This window comes from Mytilus edulis, chromosome 7 (assembly GCF_963676685.1).
Source record: "Mytilus edulis chromosome 7, xbMytEdul2.2, whole genome shotgun sequence".
NCBI classification, from domain to species: domain Eukaryota; kingdom Metazoa; phylum Mollusca; class Bivalvia; order Mytilida; family Mytilidae; genus Mytilus; species Mytilus edulis.
Window position 1 is genome coordinate 81586877 of NC_092350.1, and position 26851 is coordinate 81613727.

Sequence of the window (26851 nt, forward strand, 5' to 3'; positions counted from 1 at the left end):
CCTTACCAATTTTTTTTGGGTGTATTCTATATATGTGTTTCATTAGAAAATGCATGAAATTTTGCAAAATTAAAAAAAAAATTATTTTAATCTTTGCTCTTTCATCTTTAATCAGTAGGCTATTTTCCCAAGCCGGAAAATGCCTTAGGGGATTGAACACTTCGTTAGTGCAACTATTAAGAGTTCACTTTCATAATTAACTGACAATGAAAAGTTATTCATGTATAGCATTTCATAGTGCATGGAAAACCATGTACTATGAAAATTAGAGGGCTAAAAACTGACTTTTCATTGGACGAGAAGGGGTGAGTATGTTCTAAAAAAGGCAATAGTAGTATACCGCTGTTCGAAAAGAAATTCAATAAAGCTATTCTTATCATGTATTACTCTATTTACAACAACTAGGTCGATGCTACTGCTGGTGAAGTTGTTATTCCACGAGGGTATCTGAATTGACATTAAATTATCATTGATATGGTCATAATTATAGATTACCTGGCTTTTCTACATCAAGAATCGATTACCTAAGCTGTTTTTTGCAAAACTTTTAGGAATTTATAGTCCTCAATGCTCGCCAACTTAGTACTTTATTTTTGCCTTTTTAACCTTTTTTTAATCGACCGTCACAGATGAAGGAAGTCATCAAAGGTACCAGGATTATAATTTAATACGCCAGGCGGGCGTTTCGTCTACATAAGACTCCTCAGTGAAGCTCTGTACAAATGATTTTTTTTATAGACGAAACGCGCGTTTGATCATGATGCAAATACAAAATTTCGGTTATTTATGATAAAAAAAAATACATATTGAACACACAATAAATCCGGAATGCAATATTCTTAATTTGGAACAGTATACTTTCATTCAAAATAATTTAAAGTCTCGTTAATACTTCAAAACCCAAGATAAGGTTGACGACTTGAGTAATATTTACATAGTTGTTAGATCCAGTTATAACAGGGGTGGATTGAGCCATTTAAAAAAAGGGGGGTCATAACCTAGGACAAAATGGGGGGGGGGGTCATAACCTAGGACAAAATGGGGGGGGGGGGGGTCCAACTACATGTCTCAATTGATTAGTTATTCTCGTGCTTGTTCACACTTTTCGGACTTTATATACAGGAGTGTGCTACTTACGCATTAGCTGTGCTTCATTCACAACTTGTCCTATATACCGCAGTCCCACTAGGCCACGACCGAACTACGATCTGTGAAAACAAATGAAAATGTTGACGATCGTAGTGCGATTGTGTAGATCGCAGTAAGGTCGTATCACGGTCGTGATGAGGTCTTCAAGATCGTGATGAGCGTGGACAACTTTGAACATGTTCAAAACAATGGTGGTATGGTCGTGCCGAAATCAGGTCGTAGTAGAAGCGTAGTGAGGGCGCAGTAAGGTCGTGGTAAGATCGAAAAGGTCGCAATACCATCGTAGCAAGAGCGTAGCAAAAGCGTGATTATATTCGTAGAGACTGCGCTTCGATCTTATAGCGACGTTATTACGACCTTGCTACGACCATCACGTTCTCAACGCGACCGAACTACGCTTCCACTACGACTATACCACGTTTACACCACGCTGTTCGAGACCATGCATAGGAAGATTCTAGCACTCCAATGCTATGGAACGCCATGACTGTCTCCTGATGTTGATTGTTTAATATGTTCGGTGCTTTATGCATTATGTTCAGTAGTATGTATAGTATGTTCAAAAGATATACTATTATGTCCAGTAGTTATTACATTATGTTCAGTAGTTTTTACATTATATTCGGTGCTTTGGTTATTATGTTCAGTAGTTTCATTATTATATGCAGTGGTATTTAAATTATGTTCGGTACTTCTGACGTTATATTCAGTACATTTTTCATTATGTTCAGTACATTTTTCATTATGTTCAGTACAATTTTCATTATGTTCAGTACTTTCGACATTATGTTCAGTAGATTCAATATTATTTGCAGTACATTATGTAATACCTTCAGTAGTCCCGGTTTCTTTATATTCAGTAGAGTATTCATTATGTTCAGTAAAAGCATTTGTATTATATTCGGTTCGTTCAACTTTATGTTCAGTGGTTTTATCATTATGATGATGTAGTAAAAATCGGGAAGTCAATAACGGAAATTGTCGGAAAAAAACGAACGCGGATATTTTTGACGGACGTTTTATTTATGAACACCTTTACGTGATTGAATGAAAATGGAAGAAATGGAAGCAGTTTTAAATCGGTGTGATAAAATGATAGATAAAAAATTTCCCTGTGGAACAAACCCCTCCCCCTTTTTGTGCTCTCAATTTCCAACCCTCGTATTAAGCTTTTCCAATCTAATTAAAATTATAAAAAAAAATGCTTTTTAACCGATCTATTCATGTACCGGATCGGCAACTTTATTTATTTAATCAGAAAATCTCTATAATGCCGTCCTGATTACGCTCTTCTTTAGACCTGACTACGTTCATACTACGACCATCATGCTCATTGTCATTTTCACATAAAATATATAAAAGCTCTCAAGGTTAAAGCCCCAGTCCCACTAGACCACGATCGCACCGCAGGATTCGTTAGAGCTCCCTCTGCCTCTACATCTACTCATATCACCACGCCCACGTGTTCTGCTGGTAGATTTTGATGCATGGCTGTGTTGTTTCCAAGAAATTTCCGTATTATAAATCAGAAATATGAGGAATGGAACAGTGTTTATATAGAACACAATGTTGACGTTATTGTTAAGAACGTAGTAAGATCGCGGTATGCACGTAGTATAATCGTGGTAAGGACGTGCTATAATCGCAGTAGAAGCTTGGTAAGTTTGTGGTGCAATCGGATAACTTGTGGTGTGGTCGTAGTGAGAATGGATGAGCGTAGTAAGATCATGATAATCGTAGAAAAAGAGTGATGAGAACGTGGTATAATCGTTGCAAGATCGTTGTAGAAGCATATTGAGGACGTAGTAGCATCGTGAAATAAACGAAAATCAACATTTTCATGCTGCTAAAGCCACAGTTCCACTAGACCATCGCGATCTAAAATAAATTCAGATGGTGGTGAGGTCGTGGTATGAGCGGCATGAAAATGTAGATTTTCGTTGCTTTCATGATGCTACTACGTCCTCATTACGCTTCTACAACGACCCCGCTACGATTATAAAACGTTATCACCGCGCTTATTCTGCGACCTAACTAAGCATACAAGATCTCTCGGAAACAATACAGTCATGCCACCAAAATCTTATAGAACACGTGGGCGTGGTTGTAGGGGTTAATGTAGAGCAGAGGGAGCAGTGATAGTAACGAATCCTGATCAAACAGATATTTCGGACCGACCAAAACAACCTAAATTACAACCTTTTGCTAGTCCATCAAGCTCGAATGACGATATTTTAATGAAGGATAGCAGAGATGACACATATGTGTTATAAGATATAGTAAAGACGTGGTATGAGTGCCAATGAGACAATTCTCAATCAAAGTATTATACAATTTATAAAATTAAACCATTATAAGCCAAGGTACGGCCTTCAACACGGAGCATTGGCTCACACCGAATAGCAAGCTATAAAGGGCCCCCAAACTAAATAATGTAAACCATTCAATCGGGAAAACCAACGGTCTAATCTATAAAAACGAGAAGCATGGTTGAGCCATTAAGCTGGGGTCACACATTCACGATTTTTACTGCCGTCCTTGGCAGAACAATTCCCGATTAAAATTTGTTAAAAATCTGATCAAGATCCTATGAATCGTGGATGGAAAATCAAATGTTGTTCAGGAAGCGTCGATATTCAATCGTTTCCAAGCGAATTTATCCCGATAATCCCGTTCTAAATCCGCTTCTAATCCGATTTGTATCTTTCGCCAGGTAAAATTCGACCGAATCTGTCACGACTGCGTCCCGATTCTACCGAATGTAATCCGACAGAGATCAGATAGTGACAAGACAGTGAACCGACGCTGACGGAAGTTATCCGTTCGAAAACTGTCGGCATACTCGGGATGATCAGGTACTTTCGGAACGTAATCCTATCCCGGCCCGCTCTATCGCATTGCAAACGGCTTTGTCTGGTCTCAGTCGTATTGTATTCTGTAATTGTTCGGACTCTGACGTGGGTATCATTGGCGAATTTAGAATTAATAAAGGGACTATTTCGGAATGGTTTCGGCAAAAACGGTTCGCAATCGACAAGATCTGGATCCAATCTGGACTCAATCGGCAGAAAAACAGCAATGAAAAATTTCTCCAGATCATTCCCGTTCCACAGAACACCGTCCCGAATACACAGAACATTGTTAGGAACTCGATCCGATACAGCAGAATCTGTCACGACATAGACACGATTTTAATCCGACTAGACAAAATCGGCTGAGTTTCCCCGAATGTTACGGGATGCTCCTAACTGTCGGGGTGCTTTGCCGAACTATTCGGACCTTTCCCGACCAGTAGGAATCTGTTACGAACTAAAACGACTGCGTTCAGACAATAATAGGACATTCCAGATAATTGAGGATACTAATCCAACTTTTTCACTTTTCGTGTCGTATCGCTGTCTGATCTCAAACGGGAGCAATAATCGGCAATGTGTGAACCCCGCATTAGAGAAAATGGACAAGAACTACATACAGACAAAAAAAACCTGGAGACATATAATATATTGTATGTAAAAATGACAATGAGAATGATAGTCGTAGTATGAACGTAGTCAGGTCATAAGAAGAGCGTGATGAGGACGACAAGAGCGTGCTAGAATCGTACTACGGTCTTGAACAGCGTGGTGTAAACGTGGTATAGTCTAAGTGGAAGCTAGTTGTGTCGCGGTGAGAACGTGAGGTCGTAATAACATCGCTGTCAGATCGTAGTGCAGTCCTTCCGAATAGAATCACGCTTTCGATACGCTCTCGCTACGATGGTACAGCGACCTTTGTGATGTTATCACGACATTAGTGCACTTTCACTACGCTTCTTCTACGACCTGATTTCGCAACGACCGCACTTCGATTGTTTTGAATATGTTCAAAGTTGGCCACGTTCATCACGATCTTGAATACCTCACCAAGACCGTGATATGACCTTACTGTGATCTACACGATCGTACTACGATCATCAAAATTTGTATTTTTTTCACAGATCGTAGTGCGATCGTGGCCTAGTGGGACTGCGGTATCATACCGCGACCTTACCACGATTTGAATAAATTTAAGAACGCGGCGAGCGTGGTGCGATCGTGGTCTAGTGGGACTGGGACATTATACCCTAGTCCCACTAGGCCACGATCGCACTACGATCTGTGAAAAAAATGCAAATTTTGATGATCGTGGTACGATCGTGTAGGTCGCAGTAAGGTCGTACCACGGTCGTGGTGAGGTCTTCAAGATCGTGAAGAGCTTGGCCAACTTTGAACATGTTCAAAACAATCGTGGTGTGGTCGTGGCGAAATAAGGTCGTAGTAGAAGCGTAGTGAGAGCGCACTAAGATCGCAGAGGTCGCTGTACAATCGTAGCGAGAGCGTAGCGAGAGCGTAGCGAAAGCGTGATTCTATTCGGAGAGATTGCGCTACGATCTCACAGCGACGTTATCACGACCTTACTACGACCATCACGTTATCACCGCGACCCAACTACGCTTCCACTACGACTTTACCACGCTGTTCACGACCATAGTACGATTCTAGCACGCCCTTGCCGTCCTCATCACGCTCTTCTCGCGACCTTACTACGTTCACACTACGACCATCATTTTTATTGTCATTTTCAAATAAAATATATAAAAAAACTCCCTAGATTTTGTTTTTCTGAATGTATTTATCCATTTGCTTTAACGGCTCAACAATGCTTCTCGCTTTTATATAGAATAGACCGTTGGTTTTTCCCGTTTAAATGGTTTAACATTAGTATTTTTTTGGGCCCTTTATAGCGTGCTGTTCGGTGTGAGCCAAGGCTCCGTATTGAAGGCCGTACCTTGGCCTATAATGGTTTACTTTTATAGATTTTTACGTTGATGGAGAGTTGTCTCATTGGCACTCATACCACATCTTCCTATATATATTGACACATCTGTGCCATCTCTGCTATCGTTCACTAAAATATCGTCATTTGAGCTTTATGGACCAGCAATAGGTTGTAATTAAGGTTTGATTGGTCGTTCCGACATCTCTTGATGACAAGTATTATACTACTTATGTGTATAGTATCAGATTAATTGAAGTCTGGAGCTGGCATATCAGTTAACTGCTAGTAGTCTGTTGTTATTTATGTATTATTGTCATTTTGTTTATTTTCTTTAGTCAGATCTTCTGACATCAGACTCGGACTTATCTTGAACTGAATTTTAATGTGCGTATTGTTCTGCGTCTACCTTTCTTCATTAGCTAGAGGTATAGGGGGAGGGTTGAGATCTCACAAACATGTTTAACCCCACTATTTTTGCGCCTGTCCCAAGTCAGGAGCCTCTGGCCTTTGTTAGTCTTGTACTATTTTTAATTTTAGTTTCTTGTGTACTATTTGGAGTTTAGTATGGCGTTCATACTTTGCTCCCTCTGCCTCTACATCAACCCCTACCACCACGCCCACGTGTTCTAGTAGATTTTGGTGGCATGACTGTATTGTTTCCGAGAAATCTCCGTTTTAATAAGAAATAGAAGGAATGGAACTATATTGATATGAAACACGATATTGACGGTATTGCTGAGAACGTAGTAAGATCGTTGTATGAACGTATTATAATCGTGGTAAGAACGTGCTATAATCGCAGTAAGATCGTGTTGCAATCGGATAACTCGTGGTATGGTCGTAGTGAGAACGTGAAGAGCGTAGAAAGATCTTTATAAGCGTAGTGAGGTCGCAGAATAAGCGCGGTGAGAACGTGGTTTAATCGTAGCGGGATCGTTGTAGAAGCGTAATTAGGACGTAGTAGCATCGTGAAAGCAACGAAAATTAACATTTTCATGCCGCTCATACCGCGACCTCACCACGATCTAAATTTATTTTAGATCGCGGTGAGCGTAGTGCAATCGTGGTCTAGTGGGACTGGGGCTTTACATGTATTTTATGGTTTTTAATGTTTATATTTTTAAAAAAAGAATTGTCTAATATACGTTTATTTATTTATGAAATAATAAGATGTGGTATGATCGCCAATTTTTGTTCCAAACAATAATCGAAAAACAAAGTACAGGTGAAAGAAACTACAGGTACATTTTCGCAAACGTTATACTATTTCTCCGCCCAAATGTATTGCAAGTCATTTCAAAATCCGCGCAACCATTAACTAAACTAGAAGAAAACATGACTGTAACACAATCCAAGAGGAAGGAGTCAAAAGAGGTCTTAGGTTAACAATTCACAGTAATTTATATTATATATATACCACTGTGGATAGTAAACTTAATTAGAATTCATACTAAATAACAAATTGTTTTTTTTTAGATTTTATCTCGTAAATAAAGGCAACAGTAGTATACCGCTGTTCAAAACTCATAAATCCATGGACAAAAAACAAAATCGGGGTAACAAACTAAAACCGAGGAAAACGCATTAAATATAAGAGGAGAACAACGACACAACACTGAAATGTAACACACACAGAAACGGACCAAGCATCAGACAAAATCCCACGAGAATAACAAATATAACATCAAAACCAAATACATGAATTTGGGATAGACAAGTACCGTGACACGTCTTATCGCAATGTGAATTTACACTAAAAAATAAGAGAAAACAATTAAACGACGTAATATTCGTATATAAATTAAAGTTGTTAAAAATATAAAAAAAACAATAAAAAGGTAAAAAAAAAACCAATAATATTAACATGATTAACTCAACAGTAAGCAAATATACGAACAACGGCCGATTTTTTTCATGTTATTTCTATATAGTTAATTGTGGGTCGAGTTTTTTAAAGGCCGAGTTTGTTTTATACCTTACTATTCAACAGTGACACATTTCCGATCAAATATGTCAAAATGGCTAACTCTTATCTGATAATAGTTAAAATAGAGTGTATTCCTAAAGACTTTAATACCAGATCAAGTGAATGAAAATATCGCAAAACTGATGACTTTCAATCACGAAATTATATAACTGGTATGTAAATGTACTATAGGTAATTGAAAGATAATTGATTTTAGCGAAGGAAACCAGGAAGATGTTTACTAGGTTGACCCAACCCGATTCTTTCGTTCATATTTCGCCGTTTCGTTGTGATTGGTTTAAAAAGTTCTAAACAATAGAAAATCAACCAATATAACGTTACGTTATTTTCATTTTGGTGTACGGAAAATGAGATTACCCAAAGTCCTTAATAATATTAGATTCAGAAAAATCGAAATTCGAACGAGTTTTCAGAACAAGGGTCTAGGTACATCATTTGGGTTTTGTATTTTTTTTATTGTCCATGATGAATATATTCAATTCACTTTTTTTTCTACTACTTATTTTTATTTACATACATCGATTTTCTTACCTATTTAGCATATATATACCAAATTTGAAACACTCACTCAGTTTGCTCTCCATACTTAACATATACGAGAATTCCTCGTTTTCACTTTTATATCATATATTGATGATATATTGCTTTTTGGGTAAACTGTGGTTTTAATTATTTGCATGTGGATACAAGTGTTTGTTGTGTTTAATCTATATTGTTAATAATTGTCATATGAACACAGAGAAATTGTTTTGACAGTGAAACAACTTACTAAGTCATTAGTTGTAAATCTTTATTCACTGATCAATTAATAGGATAAATGACTAAATGAATATAATATTTCAAAAGTCAAAACATACAGATTGCCGGAATTTATGTGTAATTATAAAAATCAGTCAAACTGACATTGAAACAAGTTAAAGATCCAGCTGCAAAGAAAAGAATACTAGTCTCTACAACATGTACAAGGACAAAAGGGATGTTGCTGCCAACGTTTTATCATCAATAACAGGCCAATGTTTCCTCCCATGAATAGTTTTTGAACGTATTACCCGTTGAAAAGTATTTAGTTGATTATAACAAGGATTTGTACAGTAAGATTATTACTGTACAAATCCTTGATTATAATTAACAGTTCATTCCTAGAAAATGTTTTGTGAAAATATAAATAATACTAAAAACTAAATACTTTTGAAGGCAATTTTTTAAATCAATTATTTGTTGGTTTACCTGAGTGTACTAATAGACCTTTTCGACGATTCTCGATACCTACAGTTGAGAACGACTACGACAGGTAAAATGTGAGGGGTCGTATCAAAAACTTTAAAAAAAAAGTAAGATCATTATTGATTTTATTGCTTTCATTGATAATGGTACAACTTTCCTACAGAGTCCAAATAACATGAATTTATAATTCATTAAAAAGAAAATGATGTACTTTAAGTCAAATTTCATCTATTTAAACGTTAAGCTTCTAGCTGTCCTGGTGGAATTCGGAAAATGAAAAGAACAAAGCATGTTATTCGGCCAAAAAAATAATGAAAAGGAAAAAGCGGCCATAATGGATCTTATTCGTGAAAAACAGCAGGAATATAAAAAAAATATAACAAAAAAATGCCCTAACTGTTAAAGGACCTCGGTGTATCTTCCGGTTCGGATTCCGATTAAAATCATAAAAAAGTTATTTGAACCCCATCAAACACACATTTAGAATTAATGCATGTTTTCCATTATGGTATGATCCCCCTTTTACAAACTGAAAAGGATGAAAGAAAGAAAAACAGCGATCTTTTTTTGATCGTCTTAAATGGAATCGAATATGAAGGCGAAGCATACTGAAAATTATCATATCATTAACTATAAATTCTATCGTATCAAAGACGTACAAATTACCAACATATTCAGGACTTGGTTCAGGCACACATAACATGCGACGGGGTTTTCCTAGTCTAATTTGATCCAAATCCTCTCTTATGTGTGGTCATAGATGAGAAAAAAACTTAAGAACGAAAAAAATTGAAAAAGTTTCAAAACCAAAACTATGTACTAGAAATTGGATATAGAGAAACAAACTGTGACCCGGTGAACACAAAACAAAATATAGCAAGGACAGCGTTTAAATAAAATTAACGAACCCAAAGGTCATTTTCAGGAACGTGGAAAAGACACTTCGACGAAGTGACAATGTATTTTGTTTTTCTGGTCCGAAAAGATTTTGCAATGTCAACAAGCTATATAGTATAACTGACAACTTGAAATATAAATTTAATGCCAAACTGCTTAAATGTTGTAACATTTTTGTCAAAACTAACAGTCAAATATTTTTTTTCTTCAAAATTCACTAAGGAAAACATCAACTCTAACCAGATATCTTGAATCGGAGAAGTCCGTCGTTGAAAAAAATAGATGTGATATCTTCCTTCAATCTTAACAATCATTGTGTGATTATCCCTCCAGAAACTGAATATGTACATTAACTAAGGTGAAGATCGCTTAAAAAACACCATGTTGTTCGTGTTCACAAGTGTGATACGGACGGACGGACTTATTTTTCATAAATTTGAAAATATCATAAAACATAAAATATCATGTAAATACATACAAAATAAGAAGATTATATACAGAAACATATATTTCCTTATTCATTTGGTTGATATATATTCTGAAGCTATATAGTCAAGACAGTATATAACAATCCAATATGTTATGCAATGATAATCATGATGGTTTTTGTCTTTAAGGCGACCCATTTTACCTGTAAACTGTAGGTGTCATTAGTCGGTGTCGAGAGATGTTGAAAAGGTATAATAGTAATTAAGATTTGACTGAGCCATATAAACCTCGACTCTGTTCTTAAAACCAACCAGGTAACCATTTTGAGGTACACCTTTCACCAGGAACATAAATCCATGAACATGTACATCATTAGGAACCAAATAGTTTTATAAATCGTTATGATCGTCATGTCTTATGTATGTATAAAGGCAAAAGTAGTATACTGCTGTTGAAAAGTCACAAATCGATTAAGTGAGAAAAAAACGGGCACAAACTAAAACTGAGGGAAACATAACAGTATCAGGATTCGTGCACGGATCGACGTAACGTATCGAACAGATTTGTTTACAATAATGATTTTACCCCGATCTCCATTAAAATTAAATCCATTATATAATATTTTTATCTGGACCAACTTGACTTAATTTATCCTTTCCTCATATACGTGTTATACGATACGTCGATACGGATACGCCAGCAAATACTTGATTAATGCACATGCTATAATTAAAAGATTTTTTCATTTTTAAATATACGTCTTTCTATGATCTTCTCTGTCGTTTTTTTTCTTTTATTTTTTTAGTGTGAATTCACATTACTATAAGACGTGTCACGATACTTTTCTATCCCAAACTCATGTATTTGGTTTTGATGTTATATTAAATTTTGTTATTCTCATAAGTTTTTGTCTAATGCTTATAGTCGCCGTCAGCTGAATTTCGTAGCGGTTATCGGTAAAAATAATCTAAACTATCAACCAGGTTCACTCGAGATATAGTTTTTCACATTCCATTCATAAATCGCGAAAAGAAAAACCACTACTGACCTACCTTTTAAGTGATTGCACTGTGATAATCCTGATCTTCACATTTTCCAAGACTATTTTGAATGGTTGAATCCGCCATTGTTTTTTCCGAAAGTGTTTCCGTGGAGTTCAATTTCATAACATTTGCATAAAGCGGGGGAAACCGTATCACATCAATGAAAAGAACATTTCAGGAAACTTCGTAAATGACGAATTTCACATGTAAACAAATTATCCTCATAGAAACGAAGATGGCGGAATTACAATGGAAAACATTCTGGAAAATGTGAAGGTCAGGATTATTACAGTGCGATCACTTAAAAGGTAGGTCAGTAGTGGTTTTTCTTTTTGCGCTTTATGAATGGAATGAGAAAAACTATATCTCGAGAGAACGCGGTTGATAGTTTAGATTATTTTTACCGATAACCGCTTCGAATTTCAGCTGACGGCGACTATAGTCCATTTCTGTGTGTGTTTCATTTTAATGTTGTGTCGTTGTTCTCCTCTTATAATTAATGCGTTTCCCTCAGTTTTAGTTTTTTACCCCGATTTTGTTTTTGGTCCTTGGATTTATGAGTTTTGAGTAACGGTATACTACTGTTGCTTTTATTCAGATAACTTTTTTCATTGATACTCATTGATACACTCGTTTTAATACATGATAGTTACTAATTTATGAATACTCGTTTATATATTAACACTAGATATTTAAACCATGACCACTTCTCTGTCGTGAATTTAAGATTAATGAGTCTTTCTGTAGACATGTGTATAATGAAATTGTGCAATAAAATCTAAACAGCAATGGTACAATTGAGATTTACCGTATTGCATATATACAAAGGAAATTCCTTTCAGAAAATAGGGACTTTACGGCAAATATATAGACAATAATATTGCATTGACTTGACATATCAAAGATATAAGGATGAGGCTTAGAAACAGGGAAATGCGAGGCTGTGCCAAGCATTTTCCCCGTTTCGGGCCGAATCCTTATATCGTTGATATGTCAAGTCAATGCACTATTATTGTCTTTATACTGAAATCTATAAAAAAAAATCAATTGTTGTTTAGTGTATTAATGTTATTTATTTGATTTAAATATTGGAAAAAAAAACCGTTTAAAAAGGCCTCATATCACACAGGCGGAGAAATAAACAACACGATGAAATGTACATTATTACCTGTTGAAAACCGCAACAATGGTGAACGAATTCGTTTGTTTACAGATTAAAATATCAACAATAAATACAAAACATAATGAGTTATAGGTTGCAAACAAGTACTATATATATATATACCATGGTTTTTACGAGTTAACATATTTAAACAAACGAATTCGAAGGATGAGTTTGTTTAAATATGTTAATGAGTAAGACACATGGTATATAAAATTTGTAATATAAATAAAATGATTGACAGCTTCAAGACCTTCAACTTCTATTGGAAATTGATCACGTTACAGTTTTATCCAATGAAATGGAAGCTCGCGCAAGTCACTTTTTCGCCTGGTGTATGATCTCCTGTGTATTTCATGTAATAGAATCCCTAAATTTGCAAAAAGGAAAAAAAATGTCAGATTTTCCCGATTTTTTTAAATTTTGCGCCCCGTGTATGATTGTTTGCGCAGGTAATTTCATAATGTCATCAGACTGAGGTAAACAAAAATATCGGATTCCAGCGACAAGGATTAAATAATTATTCTATAAATGACGGTAAGAATTGTTTTTTGTTTTTGTTTTCAAGGTATGATCATACAAATTAATCATATTTTACAGAATTTTTATCTCATTGAAAAATCAACGGCATACTTATACATTTCTAGTTTTCGTACACACTGCTTTTATTCAGTTATATTATTAATTTGATTATTAGATTATTTATTAAAACACAATTTTAATGATAAAACACTGTATTTAAACAGTAGCGGATCCAGGGAGCGTAGATAGTCCCCTAATTGATCGGAAAAAAAAAATCATGTGTGTTTTTTTCACAGATATTTGTAGCCGATATTTATTCCTTTTTTAAATCGATATTAAATTGGATTTTCGCAAAGGAAATGATAGTTTCACATTTCATTTCTTTCACAACTAAAAGAAGAAACATATAGTAATTGTTTCCAAAATTAGGGGAATTCGTAACAAAAAGGTTTCTTAAGATGTGGGTACACATAATTTATTGCTTTTTGTTATAGACTGAAAACAAATGAAGATCTTGACCTTTTAGTACGGTTAACAGATAGTAAAGAGGCGGATACATTTAAAAAAAAAGGTGGAGCTTCAGCCATGGAATAACATGAAAATGAATATTTTACACCATGGCTGAAGCTCCGCCTTTCTTCCTTTGGATTATAGTTGAGTTGCATATTTAATTAGCAAAGTATGGTACAACATCAATTTGCATATAATATACCATGGTTTTCCCTCACCACACTTTTTAAGCAAATTATTCCATAAAAACATCAAAGGAAAAAATCAAATTTATGTTACAAAAAAGTATTAATAAGTGAAATATAATTTGTTAAACGCATCGATCGTTGTTTACATTGGAAACAAGAACAGGTTGAAGAGGTCGTATGAATAATTAAATATAAGTTTGACAACTTCTATTTAAATACTCATGAGGAAAAGTGATATCAGGTCAGTGACTGTATATGCCGTAGAAATATACGGTCAACGCATTTTGACTGCTGAAATAGAACGAGTGCAGCATGTGCAGTATAAATCAAAATCTACAGACCTGAGTAAAGAGATTGTCATTATAAAATTTTAAACATAATTTACTCACTTCTTTATGTGCGAGCGTTTATTGTTAACAAAAAGTCATTAACAACTATTCAAAATCGAAATTGTATTAAGTGCTAATTTATTGATTTATTATTATATGATGTGGATGATTCAGTTCCCTTTTAAGTAGCAACTTAAAAGTACGTGTATGAATATTGTGAACGTTAACTTTATTTGTTTAAAATTCAACTTCACGCCTGGGTAGTTCTAATGATTTAAAGATCAAGTTTCAAAACATATACACGTATACAGATTGACACGGAAATCACGTGATTGTTATGTGTGTGTAAATGTTAGCTTCTGTTGTCGTCCGCGCAATGTGTTCATAATTGTATTATAAGTACTGTAAATAAAGTAGAAAGTTGAAACATCTCTTTTTGGGCAATTAAAATAATTAAGTCCATATTTTGACATACAAGAAGCAAGTATGTAAACACAAATAATACATAAATTATTCAATTATTCAACGAATAATTCATACCTCAGAAATGAAAGAGATAACTATTTAAGCACGTAAATAATAACTTGAATAATAACCCAAACATGCCATATATACGCTTAGATACGTCAACGTATCTGATACGGATACGATACCTTTTTAAAGTCCCACTTCTAGAGCATTTGCATTATTCACGTATCAGGATACGTGCACGGATCGACCTATACGTATCGAACAGATTTGTTTACAATAATGATTTTATCCCGATCTCAATTAAAATTTAATGCATTATATAATATTTTCATCGGGACTAACTTGACTTAATTTATCTCTTCCTCATATACGTGTTATACGATACGTCGATACGGATACGCCAGCAAATACTTGATTAATGCAAATGCTCTATTAATAACAACTGTCATGTTCCTGACTTGGTATAGGACAAACATCATAAATGGTGGAAAACAGTTGATAACAAAACTTTACGACAGAAGAGATGTTTCAGCTTCTTAATTGTGAACTTTTAATTTCTATGTGTCAATATTCCAGCAGTGCCTGAATACGAAGTATATATCTTCAATGCATACGAATCGATATTGTATTTCCTATCATGATCTCCTAAATAGAGGGTTGCTGCTCACATGGAAGCCATTAAACAAGAGTTCCAAATGTTGAAGTTGAAATCATCTCTGTGTAAAATTTAGGGACGCCATCACGAGTTTGATCGTTATTGAATATCTGTTTCACAGATGATATCGGATATGTTCCTAACTACAATCTATCCCTTACCTTTTCACGAATGTGACCTACCTAATTAAAATATTTACTGTGTTTGTAATAATTTGAGAAAGACGACGAGTACCACATATACAGGGTCTGCTTACCCTTCCGGAGCACCTGATATCCCCTCTGGTTTTTGATTGGGTTCATGTTGCTTAGTCTTTAGATTTTTAGTTTTCTATGTTGTTTCTTTTTATTTTCTAGCTATGGCGTTCTCAGTTTATTTCGACCTATGAGTTTGACTGTTCCTTTGTTAACACTCGCCCCTCTTTTTGTTAAACCATATAACAATGGAAAACCCACTAATAAAATATAAATCTTGTAATTGATAAAGTAGCTATCATTTTATGTTTTAGGTGAGATGGCGACTTGTTCAAAGAAACCACGTCTAACATGTTCAAATGAAAATCAGAATTATGCCACACTAGACAAACTTTTGAAGGAAGTGGCTGAACCAGTGGTCAGAGAACTATTTGATATAGAATTTCACCCTGCTGTGTTACAGAAATCTCTAAATAGAGAATCATCTAAAATAAAGAAAATATCACAAGTTACTAGAAAACAATGGGATAAATTATTTCCAACACGAGGTAAAGATTTTTTTTCATATATTTGATGGAAAAGCTACAAAGGGTTTAGTTGGTTTGTTCATGGAGTAGACCAATAAGTGTCCTTCAAGTGTCTTATGCTTGTTAGTCAGGTTGTTGTCTCTTTGACACATTACCAATTTCCATTCTCAATCTTTAATCGTGAAAAGAATGACGTTAATTTTATGGACACCATCACGAATTGGTTGATCCATACGATGTATCTTTGTCCAAACTAACTATGGACATTTTTAACCACTTAGTTGTGTTGGGAATAACTATTTATCCAGTTCATTTGGTAGATTTAGTTTTGGATGAACGAAATTCACACTGTATATTTGGTTAACAGTTTGATCAGAAGAAAAACCCAAAAAGCTAGATAACACAAATAATTATATAATTACTACTACAATTAATTATTAATCATTATTATAATTTTCACTGTTATTGATATAAGTTAAATTAGTCATACAACATTGTACAAATCTTATCTTGAATTGTATCCAAATTCTTTCTTTATTTTCGGAACACGTTTTTGAAATTTAAATGTGACGTCACTTTGAACGTTGCATTGATTATGGCTTACAGGGCTTTGATTTTGTAATGTATTCGTTTAACTTTTAATTCTATAGCTAGTCACCGCTTCAGTGTAATCGTATATATATATTTTATGGTCACATATAAAATTAACTGTTTGCAAAACTATGTATTATTCTTGATAATAATGATGTTTTTTGTCCGAGGCGGACAACCCTGGCCTCACAATTTTTTTAAATTTTTGGTCCTCGGCGATCTTCAACTATGTAGTTGTTATGGCTTTCAAACTTTTTACATCTGAACATAGTTTTGTGTGGCCGTATCGCGCGTCTGACGTATAAAAATATTTTTAACCTGTTACCTTTTGATGGCTATTATTCGTTTGTTTCTATGTCCTATACCTCTTCCAATTTATCTGTTTATTTATTGTAACCCTGTCGTATAATGTTGTAATTTTAATGTTATAATTAACACTGCCATTAAAGCGGGAGGTTTGGCATGCCACAAAACCAGGTTCAACCCATCATTTTTTCATAAAATGTCTTGTACCAAGTCAATCATTGTTACATTATAGTTCAATTCTGTATGTGTTACATTTTGGTGTTGTGTCTCTGTTGTGTCGTAGTTTTCTTATATTTGATACGTTTCCCTCAGTTTTAGTTCGTAACCCGGTTTTGTTTTTATACGACCGCAAAAAACATTTTGCGTCGTATAATGCTAACATGTCGTCGTTGTCTGCGTCGTCGTCTACGTCTTTGTCGTTGTCCGAAGAAGCATTAGTTTCCGGACAATAATTTTAGTTTTAGTGATTGGATCTTTATAAATTTTTTCCAGAAAGTTTAATTCCAGGAATGAAAGGTTGGGATTTTTTTTTTTTTTGGGGGGGGGGGGATATATCCCAATAGTTTAGGAATTAGGGGCGAAAAAGGGGACCCAAAATAAGCATTTTTGTAGTTTTCAAATAATAACTTGTGTTTAAGAACTCTTTGAAATTATATCACAAGTTTCCATACCATGGAGGGATAGTTAGTTTAGATTTTAGGAATTGGGGGCCAAAAAGGAGACCCAAAATAAGCATTTGTTTTAATTTTCGTACAATTATATGTGTTTAAGCGTATAAATCTCTCTGAAATTATACCACAAGTTTCCATACCATGAAGGGATAGTTATTTTTGACCTTTGGGGCTTTGACTCAAAATGTGGAATTAGGGGCAAAAAACAGGATAAGCTAAGATTTCTGGTCAATGGATAATTAAGACAATTCAAAAGTAGTTTAAGGGAGGTAGTTCAAATCTTTTAACATACAATGTGGGGTATGTTCAGATTTACCTCCCTTACACTACTTGTAAATTATGTCTAAAAAATGTCAGGTTTTGGACTAATTGTAAAAAAGGTGAGTTGTAGTAGTTTTTATTGTTTTTTCCAAATTTCTCAAATTTTAAATTTTTGAAAAGTTTGAAGGAGAAATCTTTTATTGCACAATGTTTTGCAATAGATTTGTAAGATCTTGACATTTGTTTTGTGTAAGAAATCCATACAATGTCAAAAATCTGTATCATGCTTGAATACTTTGTCCATACTTGCCCAAACTGCTAAGGGTTCGACTTCTGCGGTCGTATACAGCTGTGGCCTGCGGAGCATCTGGTTTCTCTATCGATTTATGAATTTTGAACAGCGGTATACAACTGTTACCTTTATCTTGAAATGATCTTTTTAAGGAGATTTTGTTTAAGTTTGATTGAACCATTACAGATTACTTTAGTTTCCATTTATTAGATAAACAAAAACAACTTTTGCTGTTTTATAACCTTTTTAGTTCACGGTTAGGCACATTGCTTCAATAGTATTCGAAAGCATCCCGACCATGTGATACAGAAATGCTAATTATGTGTAATTTTGCAATTTTCAAATGACCTGGTTGATGGTTCAATGCATGAAAGGGGTGCATTTTGTACCGAAAATGCAATGTTTTGTTTAATTCATATTGTCAACATTACTTCGGCGAAAACACATCAAATATTATTGAGAACCGTTTGAATTTCATTGGTTTTTTGACCAAATTTGTCCAAAAATCGCATATTCTCCCTTTACAATGTTGACACGACTTAACAAAATTTAAAGTCATGTAAAACATGTTGCTTGATATTGAACCAATGCAAACATATAATAATGTTAAACAAAATCTTGCATGCACTTTTTTCTTATATTAATTACACATCTATTACGTATTATCGAAAATAATATTTCATTTAGTGGTTCTTGGTTGCACATGTTGCACGTTGATCAACCGTCGAGTTCATTACCGAAGTGTAACGGGTTTTGACATTTTAAAACCAACAATAAAAACTGAGCATGTAGAAAGCGTGAAAGAGAAGTGGACTGGAAGAGGCATGCTATTTGTTTTCGTGTGTTCCACTGGGTTAATAAAAGTATTTCTTTACAGTCGTTATTTATTTTTTGTATTCAATTTGTTCTTGAAGAATATGTTCTTTATATTCATTAAGCCCAATAGCATGAATTACATTCTTTCATTACAGGTGTCCCCTCATCATTGTGCTGTGCGGAAACCGAAATTATAACGAACACAAATTTCAAAGATCTTGTAGTTGAGTTCACTGCATTTAGGAAAATTATCGTCTAATTTGTGTGGGAAAGTTAATTAGCGATACATTTATGAAGATTTTAATAATATAGAGGATTTTCTTTTAAACAAAGATTCTCTTTCACTTCTTATAGTCTAAAACTTAACCATTCAACATGTAGACAAAATTTGAAGTTTCACATGACTTTGAAATTGATTGAATTGGAAAAGCGGAAGGGGCGTCTTAACTTAGTTCCCCACTATCAAAGGGTTCCATGGGGATATATATCCCACTCCTTTCTCCAACTGCTGTTTTGTAATTTTAGATCAAAAGCCAGTTTGTTCCAGTGACTTTGATTTGGCATTAATGATATTGCTGATAAGAAATCTAACATCGATTCAGATATCAGACATACTTCCTGTCCCCAATGATACAAGTCAAGGAGCAGATATCTCTAGGATAAAATACTACAGAAATGAGTTGGCACATTGTAACGGGAAGATATCTGACATTGAATTCGAGGAGCAATGGGTTGAAATTTATCAGGTATGTTATTAAATTTACAATGTACAATGTGTCTCAAGTATCAATTTTGTCTTCACACTTTTTTGTTGAACTTTATTTTTAGTAATTAATCTGGTAATGCGTTAATATTAATTTACCTGACCGGTCCGGTCAATGCTAAATTGGCTATAAGATCCATGCAAATGTAAATTTCTTATAGGAATAATTGTATTTATTAGTAAATGAATACAACTTATTCGCAAATTAATTTTAAAAGTTAGACAAGAGTTCCTTACCACACTTAGCTTTGAAGGGCCGACAGACAGGAAAAACGCTTTGTTTTATTTAATTTTTCTTGCAAAAATCAAACGAGGTACTCGCAGTTTTGTTTTTCTGAGATTGTTTTGCTTAAACGACTTACAAATCTCTTGACGGAAGAATTGCTTGACATTAATCTTGATCTATATCATAACTATTCTAATATAAGCTATTATAAATTGTGTCAGATAAGAAACATTGCTGAAGAATGATTCACTTAGAAGTGAATAATTCGACCTCATTAAATTTGTATTCATATCAATTTAACCCCTTAGCTAGAGATGGGTTTCCTCGGAGTTATTTTTTTTCGTGATTTTACTTTTTGCGCAAGAGTTATGCATGTTCAGTTAGTAAATGGAAAAGAATATCAACATTGAAAGTGAAACAAGGTAGAACCTTTTGATGGCTGATTTGATTCACATAAACTTATTCATAAACAGGTAAACACGATGATTATTATAAATGCTTATTCAAACAGACCTAGAAAATCCTTTCGCATAGTTCTCTGTCTATCTATATTGTTTTTTTTAATCGGTTTATATGACCGTCGGTAATCTCTGGATATCACCTCGATGGTCAATTAGATGCCGTATAGACTAAAATACATATCAAATGCTGATACATATTATCGTGCCATGCATTGTACATGTTGTAAATCGTTTATATTCATGATATTAGACTTCTTATATTTTTTATGGACACACATTTTAGTATGTTATAAATCAAATATGAGAATTAGAATCAAATCGGAGAACATGAATTTGTCAACTAATGCACTATTAACAAAATTAAAGCATTGGTAATTGTCTTAATATACAGTCTTGATTTTTTTATACGACAGCAAAATTTGAAAAAAATTTCGTCGTATATTGCTATCACGTTGGCGTCGTCGTCCGAATACTTTTAGTTTTCGCACTCTAACTTTAGTAAAAGTGAATAGAAATCTATGAAATTTTAACATCAGGTTTATGACCACAAAAGGAAGGTTGGTATTGATTTTGGGAGTTTTGGTCCCAACATTTTAGGAAAGGGCCAAAAAGGGCCCAAATAAGCATTTTCTTGGTTTTCGCACTATAACTTTAGTTTAAGTTAATAGAAATCTATGAAATTTTGACACTAGGTTCATGACCACAAAAGAAAGGTTGGGATTGATTTTGGGAGTTTTGGTTTCAACAGTTTAGGAATTAGGGGCCAAAAAAAGGGCCCAAATAAGCATTATTCTTGGTTTTCGCACAATAACTTTAGTTTAAGTAAATAGAAATCCATGAAATTTAAACACAAGGTTTATGACCATAAAAGGAAGGTTGGTATTGATTTTGGGAGTTTTGGTCCCAACAGTTTAGGAATAAGGGGCCCAAAGGGTCCAAAATTAAACTTTGTTTGATTTCATCAAAATTGAATAATTGGGGTTCTTTGATATGCCGAATCTAACTGTGTATGTAGATTCTTAACTTTTTGTCCCGTTTTCAAATTGGTCTACATTAACGTCCAAAGGGTACAAAATAAAACTTAGTTTGATTTTGACAAAAAATGAATCGGTTGGGTTCTTTGATATGCTGAATCTAAAAATGTACTTTGATTCTTGATTATTGGCCCAGTTTTCAAGTTGGTCCAAATCGGGGTCAAAAATTAAACTTTGTTTGATTTCATCAAAAATTGAATAAATGGGGTTCTTTGATATGCCAAATCTAACCGTGTATGTAGATTCTTCATTTTTGGTCCTGTTTTCAAATTGGTCTACATTTAAGTCCAAAGGGTCCAAAATTAAACTTAGTTTGATTTTAACAAAAATTGAAATCTTGGGGTTCTTTTATATCCTGAATCCGAACATGTACTTAGATTTTTGATTATGGGCCCAGTTTTCAAGTTGGTCCAAATCAGAATCTAAAATTATTATATTAAGTATGGTGCAATAGCAAGTCTTTTCAATTGCACAGTATTGCGCAATGGCAAGAAATATCTAATTGCACAATATAGTGAAATAGCAAATTTTGTTTAAATTAGAGTTATCTTTCTTTGTTCAGAATAGTAAGCAAGAAATATCTAATTGAACTTTTTTTTTAATTGGAGTTATCTTTCTTTGTCCAGAATCAACTTAAATCTTTGTTATATACAATATACAATGTATATTCACTTTTTACTTCCAACTAATAAATTAAAATAATCTTTACCATTCAGTGATAACAAGCAGTTTTTTTACATCTTAATATTTTAAGATGTATTTAAATGAGTAGTTATTGTTGCAAACTCCATTCGAAATTTTAATTGAGTTAAGTTTTGGAATAAGGGAAAGAGGGATGTGATTAAAAAAATGGGTTCAATTTTTTCTCATTTGAAATTTCATAAATAAAAAGAAAATTTCTTCAAACATTTTTTTGAGAGGATTAATATTCAACAGCATAGTGAATTGCTCTAAGAGAAAACAAAAATTTTAAGTTCATTAGAACACATTCATTCTGTGTCAGAAACCTATGCTGTGTCAACTATTTAATCACAATCCAAATTTAGAGCTGAATCCAGCTTGAATGTTGTGTCCATACTTGCCCCAACCGTTCAGGGTTCAACCTCTGCGGTCGTATAAAGCTACGCCCTGCGGAGCATCTGGTTATCAGCTGTTATAGTTATAAAAAGTAGAGCTAGAGTTTAAAAACGACCTAGCAGTGTGAAGGGGAAAATAGCAATTAGTTAGCATGGCCTTAACCATAAATATACTAGCATTAGAAAATACCAGATCTTTAAACGAATATGTAATAGAACTGAGACATCTGTTGACACCCTGGAGGTTGCACTTTGTAAATATAGCTGTTTCTCAAACCACGCCTTTTTTATGGATAAATAGAATATTCATAGATAAAAATGTTTTACACACTGGCTCCTTGTTCTTATCTGTAGGTTGCATCTCACAGAGACATAACTTGAAAATGTAACTATACATGTGAATATTGTTTATATTGAAATCTGTGGTAACCCTACAGTCGAGGTAGGGGTAGTTAAGAAATTTAGCGTTTGTTTAAACTCATAGAAGTTATGGGCATATAAACGTTGAAAATATGCGGCACAGCCCTTATATTTTGACATTTGAAAAAAAATAGTAGTGCAGCTGAACTTTCCATTCTAGGATATGATTTTTTTCAAAACATCTATAGAAAAAGTGGTACAGTTTTAGCCGTAAAGGGAGTTCCTATTGGAAAATGCATTGACTTTATAAAACGTTAGTTCTTGTATTTATGAAACTAACAATGCATGATTATGACGATGATAATATTACACATGAGACAACTTGCAACATGAGACAATAATATGTTGCAATTTATGGTTGCGGTATAACCTTGAACTATGGTCAAATCCACACATACTGTATTGTTCACACTAAAATAGTTCAAAGTGACAAAATATAATCATTTCAAACGAAAAATAAATGACCTTTCATATATATTTTTTTTAATTTGATTTCCAATGAAACAACTCTTCTAAGATATTAAAACGACACAGAAATTTACAAAGCTATGTCACCGTATGGCTTCACCAGTGAGCATAGTCCAAAACCGCATAGTCTGCTTTTAAAGGCTTCGAAATATTAAATGTTAAATAATTCAAACGAGAAAACTGTAATGCGTAGTAAGTTCTTTGTTCACGCTTATTACCGGTATCTGATAAATGGTTTTAAAGAGACGATAACAGTCTGAACATTCAGAGTATCTCTAATGTTTTAAATCACTTTTTAACAGGCTATAGTAAGACTTGGTGGTGAAAATTACAAAGAAATGTGTGCAAAACTTAGAATTACATCTCTTTCAAGTGGAAAAGGTTATGGAATGAAAAGTAAGAATTAGTAAGATACTAGGGTGTGTCATTTACAAAAAGTCAAATCACTCTGACCTGGACTTTTACTTTGGCTTCTATGATAAAGAAACCTTTCGGATTGTGTCCTGCATATACCATTGATATCGTATAACTGAGGTTGATGCAATATTAATTTCATTACTTTTGTACCGTAGCACGAAGATTTGACAAACTTTGTATGCAGTAGTATCAAAGGATCGGGATTTGTCAAATCCTAAAACCAGTTCACTCTGACCTTTAATTTGACACCAATCATTGTGGTATTCTTATTCATTTGAAAAAAAAAATACTAGTATGGACTTGTTTCTCCCCTGATTTTTTTTAATCCATATCTTAACCGGAATCTTAATTTATACCAAAACTCACGATACAAGAGATGATTTTTCATTTCCTATTATTCAGTATCCATTTTATATGGTGACGTTCAGATAGGGTTTATCTATCTCAACTTGAGCAATGCGCTCATGTATGTAAGAACGTATAACGTAAATAACGTTGGCATGATACTTGTTATACTGTTCTCATATATTTTATGTTGGTAGGATACTAAACCTCTAATGTGGAGGTAGGGGGCGAGGGGCGGATGTGTGCTTGATTTTCATATGATGGAAGACATAATCTTTCAATTAGTTAAGTTAAGGTCCGAAGCTGACATTTCAGTAACTGCTTGTAGTCCTTTGTTAATTTTTGTATCATTGCCATATTTCTTATTTTCCTTTGTTATCTATTATGACTTCTTTTAAACTGAATTTTATGTGCGTATTTATTGTGTGATTGCTTTGTGTTTGCTTATTCAATTTCTATATTGGCTAGAGGTATAGGAGAGTGTTGCGATCTTACAAACTGTTAAACTCCGCCGCAAATTTATGTAAGTCAAGCGACTCTGGCATTTGTTAGTCTTGTATTTTTCCACATTTTTGTTCATTTATATGCTTCAGAGTTTATTGTGACGTCCATTTGCAATGAAGTAGTACACATGTTTGTTAAGGGACCAGCTAAACTCTGCCTTCATGGGTTGGATTTTTCGGCTGTTGTGAAAACCCAATGTTGACCTTGAGCTTTTTCTACTATTTGGTAGGGTTGTTGTCTCTGCCCGTTTCCATTCTCTATTAAATTGATTCAAATTTATTAAAAATAACATTTCAGACGTTCATCAGAGATTTGCTATACCAGTATTAAATGAATTCATTTGTTTCTGTATTAACAGCTTACCCAACTTAGACTTTGATCCTGAGTCAGATGTAAATCTATCAGCTTGACCTATCAGTAACCATGTGTCAACTGAACATTAACATAATGGTTATATGAAATTAATGGCTGAAAGGCAACCCATTTTAGATTTTAATACCCCTGAAATATTCACTTTTATCAAATTTCACAGAGTTTGGCTATTTTCTTTTAAGCCTTTACTAGATTATATTTGCTGTATAGTTATTTGAATTCCCGTGCATTAGTCCCCTTGAATGAATGCAGTCGACATTGTTGATTTGATTTCTTGTTTTCTTGTTGACAACAGTTTTCGTTAATTTTTCAAATACCTGTTGCATTGACGTATTCCTTAAGTGTTTTGCTAGTTTTTCTTTCTTTATGGCAAAGCACAATTTCCACACGACGTTAATAATAATTAATATTGTATCTGATTATATTGCAGATATTCATCAAGAAATTATTGAAGATTGGAAAGAAATAGAATTAAAAATTGTTGAGACAAATGCCATAAAAGAGTTGATAAAGGTGACCAAAAAGAGTAATGTCATAGCTGTAATTGGACCATCTGGTTGTGGAAAGTCCACTGCTGCTCATCAGGTTGCTCTCTTACTACATAGAGACGAAGGTTACCAAATCGTACCTTCAAACTTTCCCACAGACATCACACATTATTATAACGAATCAGAAAAACAAGTTTTTGTCTTTGATGATGTTTGTGGTAAATATTCGCTAGATTATGATCTTCTAAATAAGTGGAAAAAATTAAGTACTGAGCTAGATAAAATCAAACAGTGTGAAAATGTTATGATACTGGTGTCAAGCAGGTCAGATATTTTCTATCAGTTCAAAGATGTGCAATTTCTGTTCACAACACCATTCGATGTGTTGTCAAGTAACTATAGCTTATGTGACAATGAACGTTTCCTTATTGCAAAAGCTCATATAGGAGCTAAAAAAGCTGAAATCCTTAGAAAAGCAAACTTTTTTAACAGGTACGATTTCTTTCCCCTTCTGTGTCAAATATTTGCCACTGAAAAAGAAAGAAACATTGAGAAATTTTTCTCACAGCCCGTGAAAGTTATTAAAGAAGAACTGACTTTAATGAAAGAGGAAAAAGATCAAACGTCTTTTGCTGTCTTAGCACTTTTTGTAATTTATAACAACTGTATAACCGTTGAAGTTTTGTCTCCAACATCTGGCATTAAAACCGTACTTTGTGACATTGCCGAAGAATGTGAGATGTCAACCATCCTGAATATCAAAGTTGTAAGGAAACACTTGGACATTTTTCTTCATTCGTATGTGAAGAAAATTGGATCTAGTTATATGATAATGCATGACAAACTATTTGATATTTTCGTGTCATTTTATGGTGAACATCTTCTAGACATTATTCTTACTCACTGTAGTTACCCTGTTATGTTTACACGGTTCCAGTTACAATCTGTGGAAGATGCAGACGAATTCATGATCAAAGTCCCGGTGGAAAAAGAAGCACAGTATTTCCAACGTTTATTTCATTTTTCTAATTCAAGGGATTTTGCCAACATATTTTGGCACCACCATTTTAGAAACAAAACATTTCATCAGCAGTTCCTTAAACTTTTATCTGAAGACCAAGATTGTCGTGATTTATGTCTATCATTATCTGATACTGAATCTTCACCATTGTTATTAACTGCTGCAAGAGGTAATAATGATATCACAAATGTCTTGTTAGATATAGGGATGAATGTTAATGTATGTGATGAATTAG

At 34.0% G+C, this 26851-nt stretch overlaps 1 protein-coding gene across 1 annotated transcript in view; it reads left to right on the top strand.

Moving 5' to 3' along the window:
- Window positions 1-15876: 15876 nt before the first annotated feature.
- LOC139483450 (uncharacterized) overlaps window positions 15877-26851 on the top strand; it is a 12271-nt gene continuing 1296 nt past the window's right edge. Inside the window, exons 1-4 of the mRNA XM_071267475.1 lie at window positions 15877-16105; window positions 19547-19767; window positions 23772-23865; window positions 25538-26785. Of these exons, the coding sequence (XP_071123576.1) occupies window positions 15877-16105; window positions 19547-19767; window positions 23772-23865; window positions 25538-26785 (1792 nt within the window). The remainder of the gene's footprint in view (window positions 16106-19546; window positions 19768-23771; window positions 23866-25537; window positions 26786-26851) is intronic.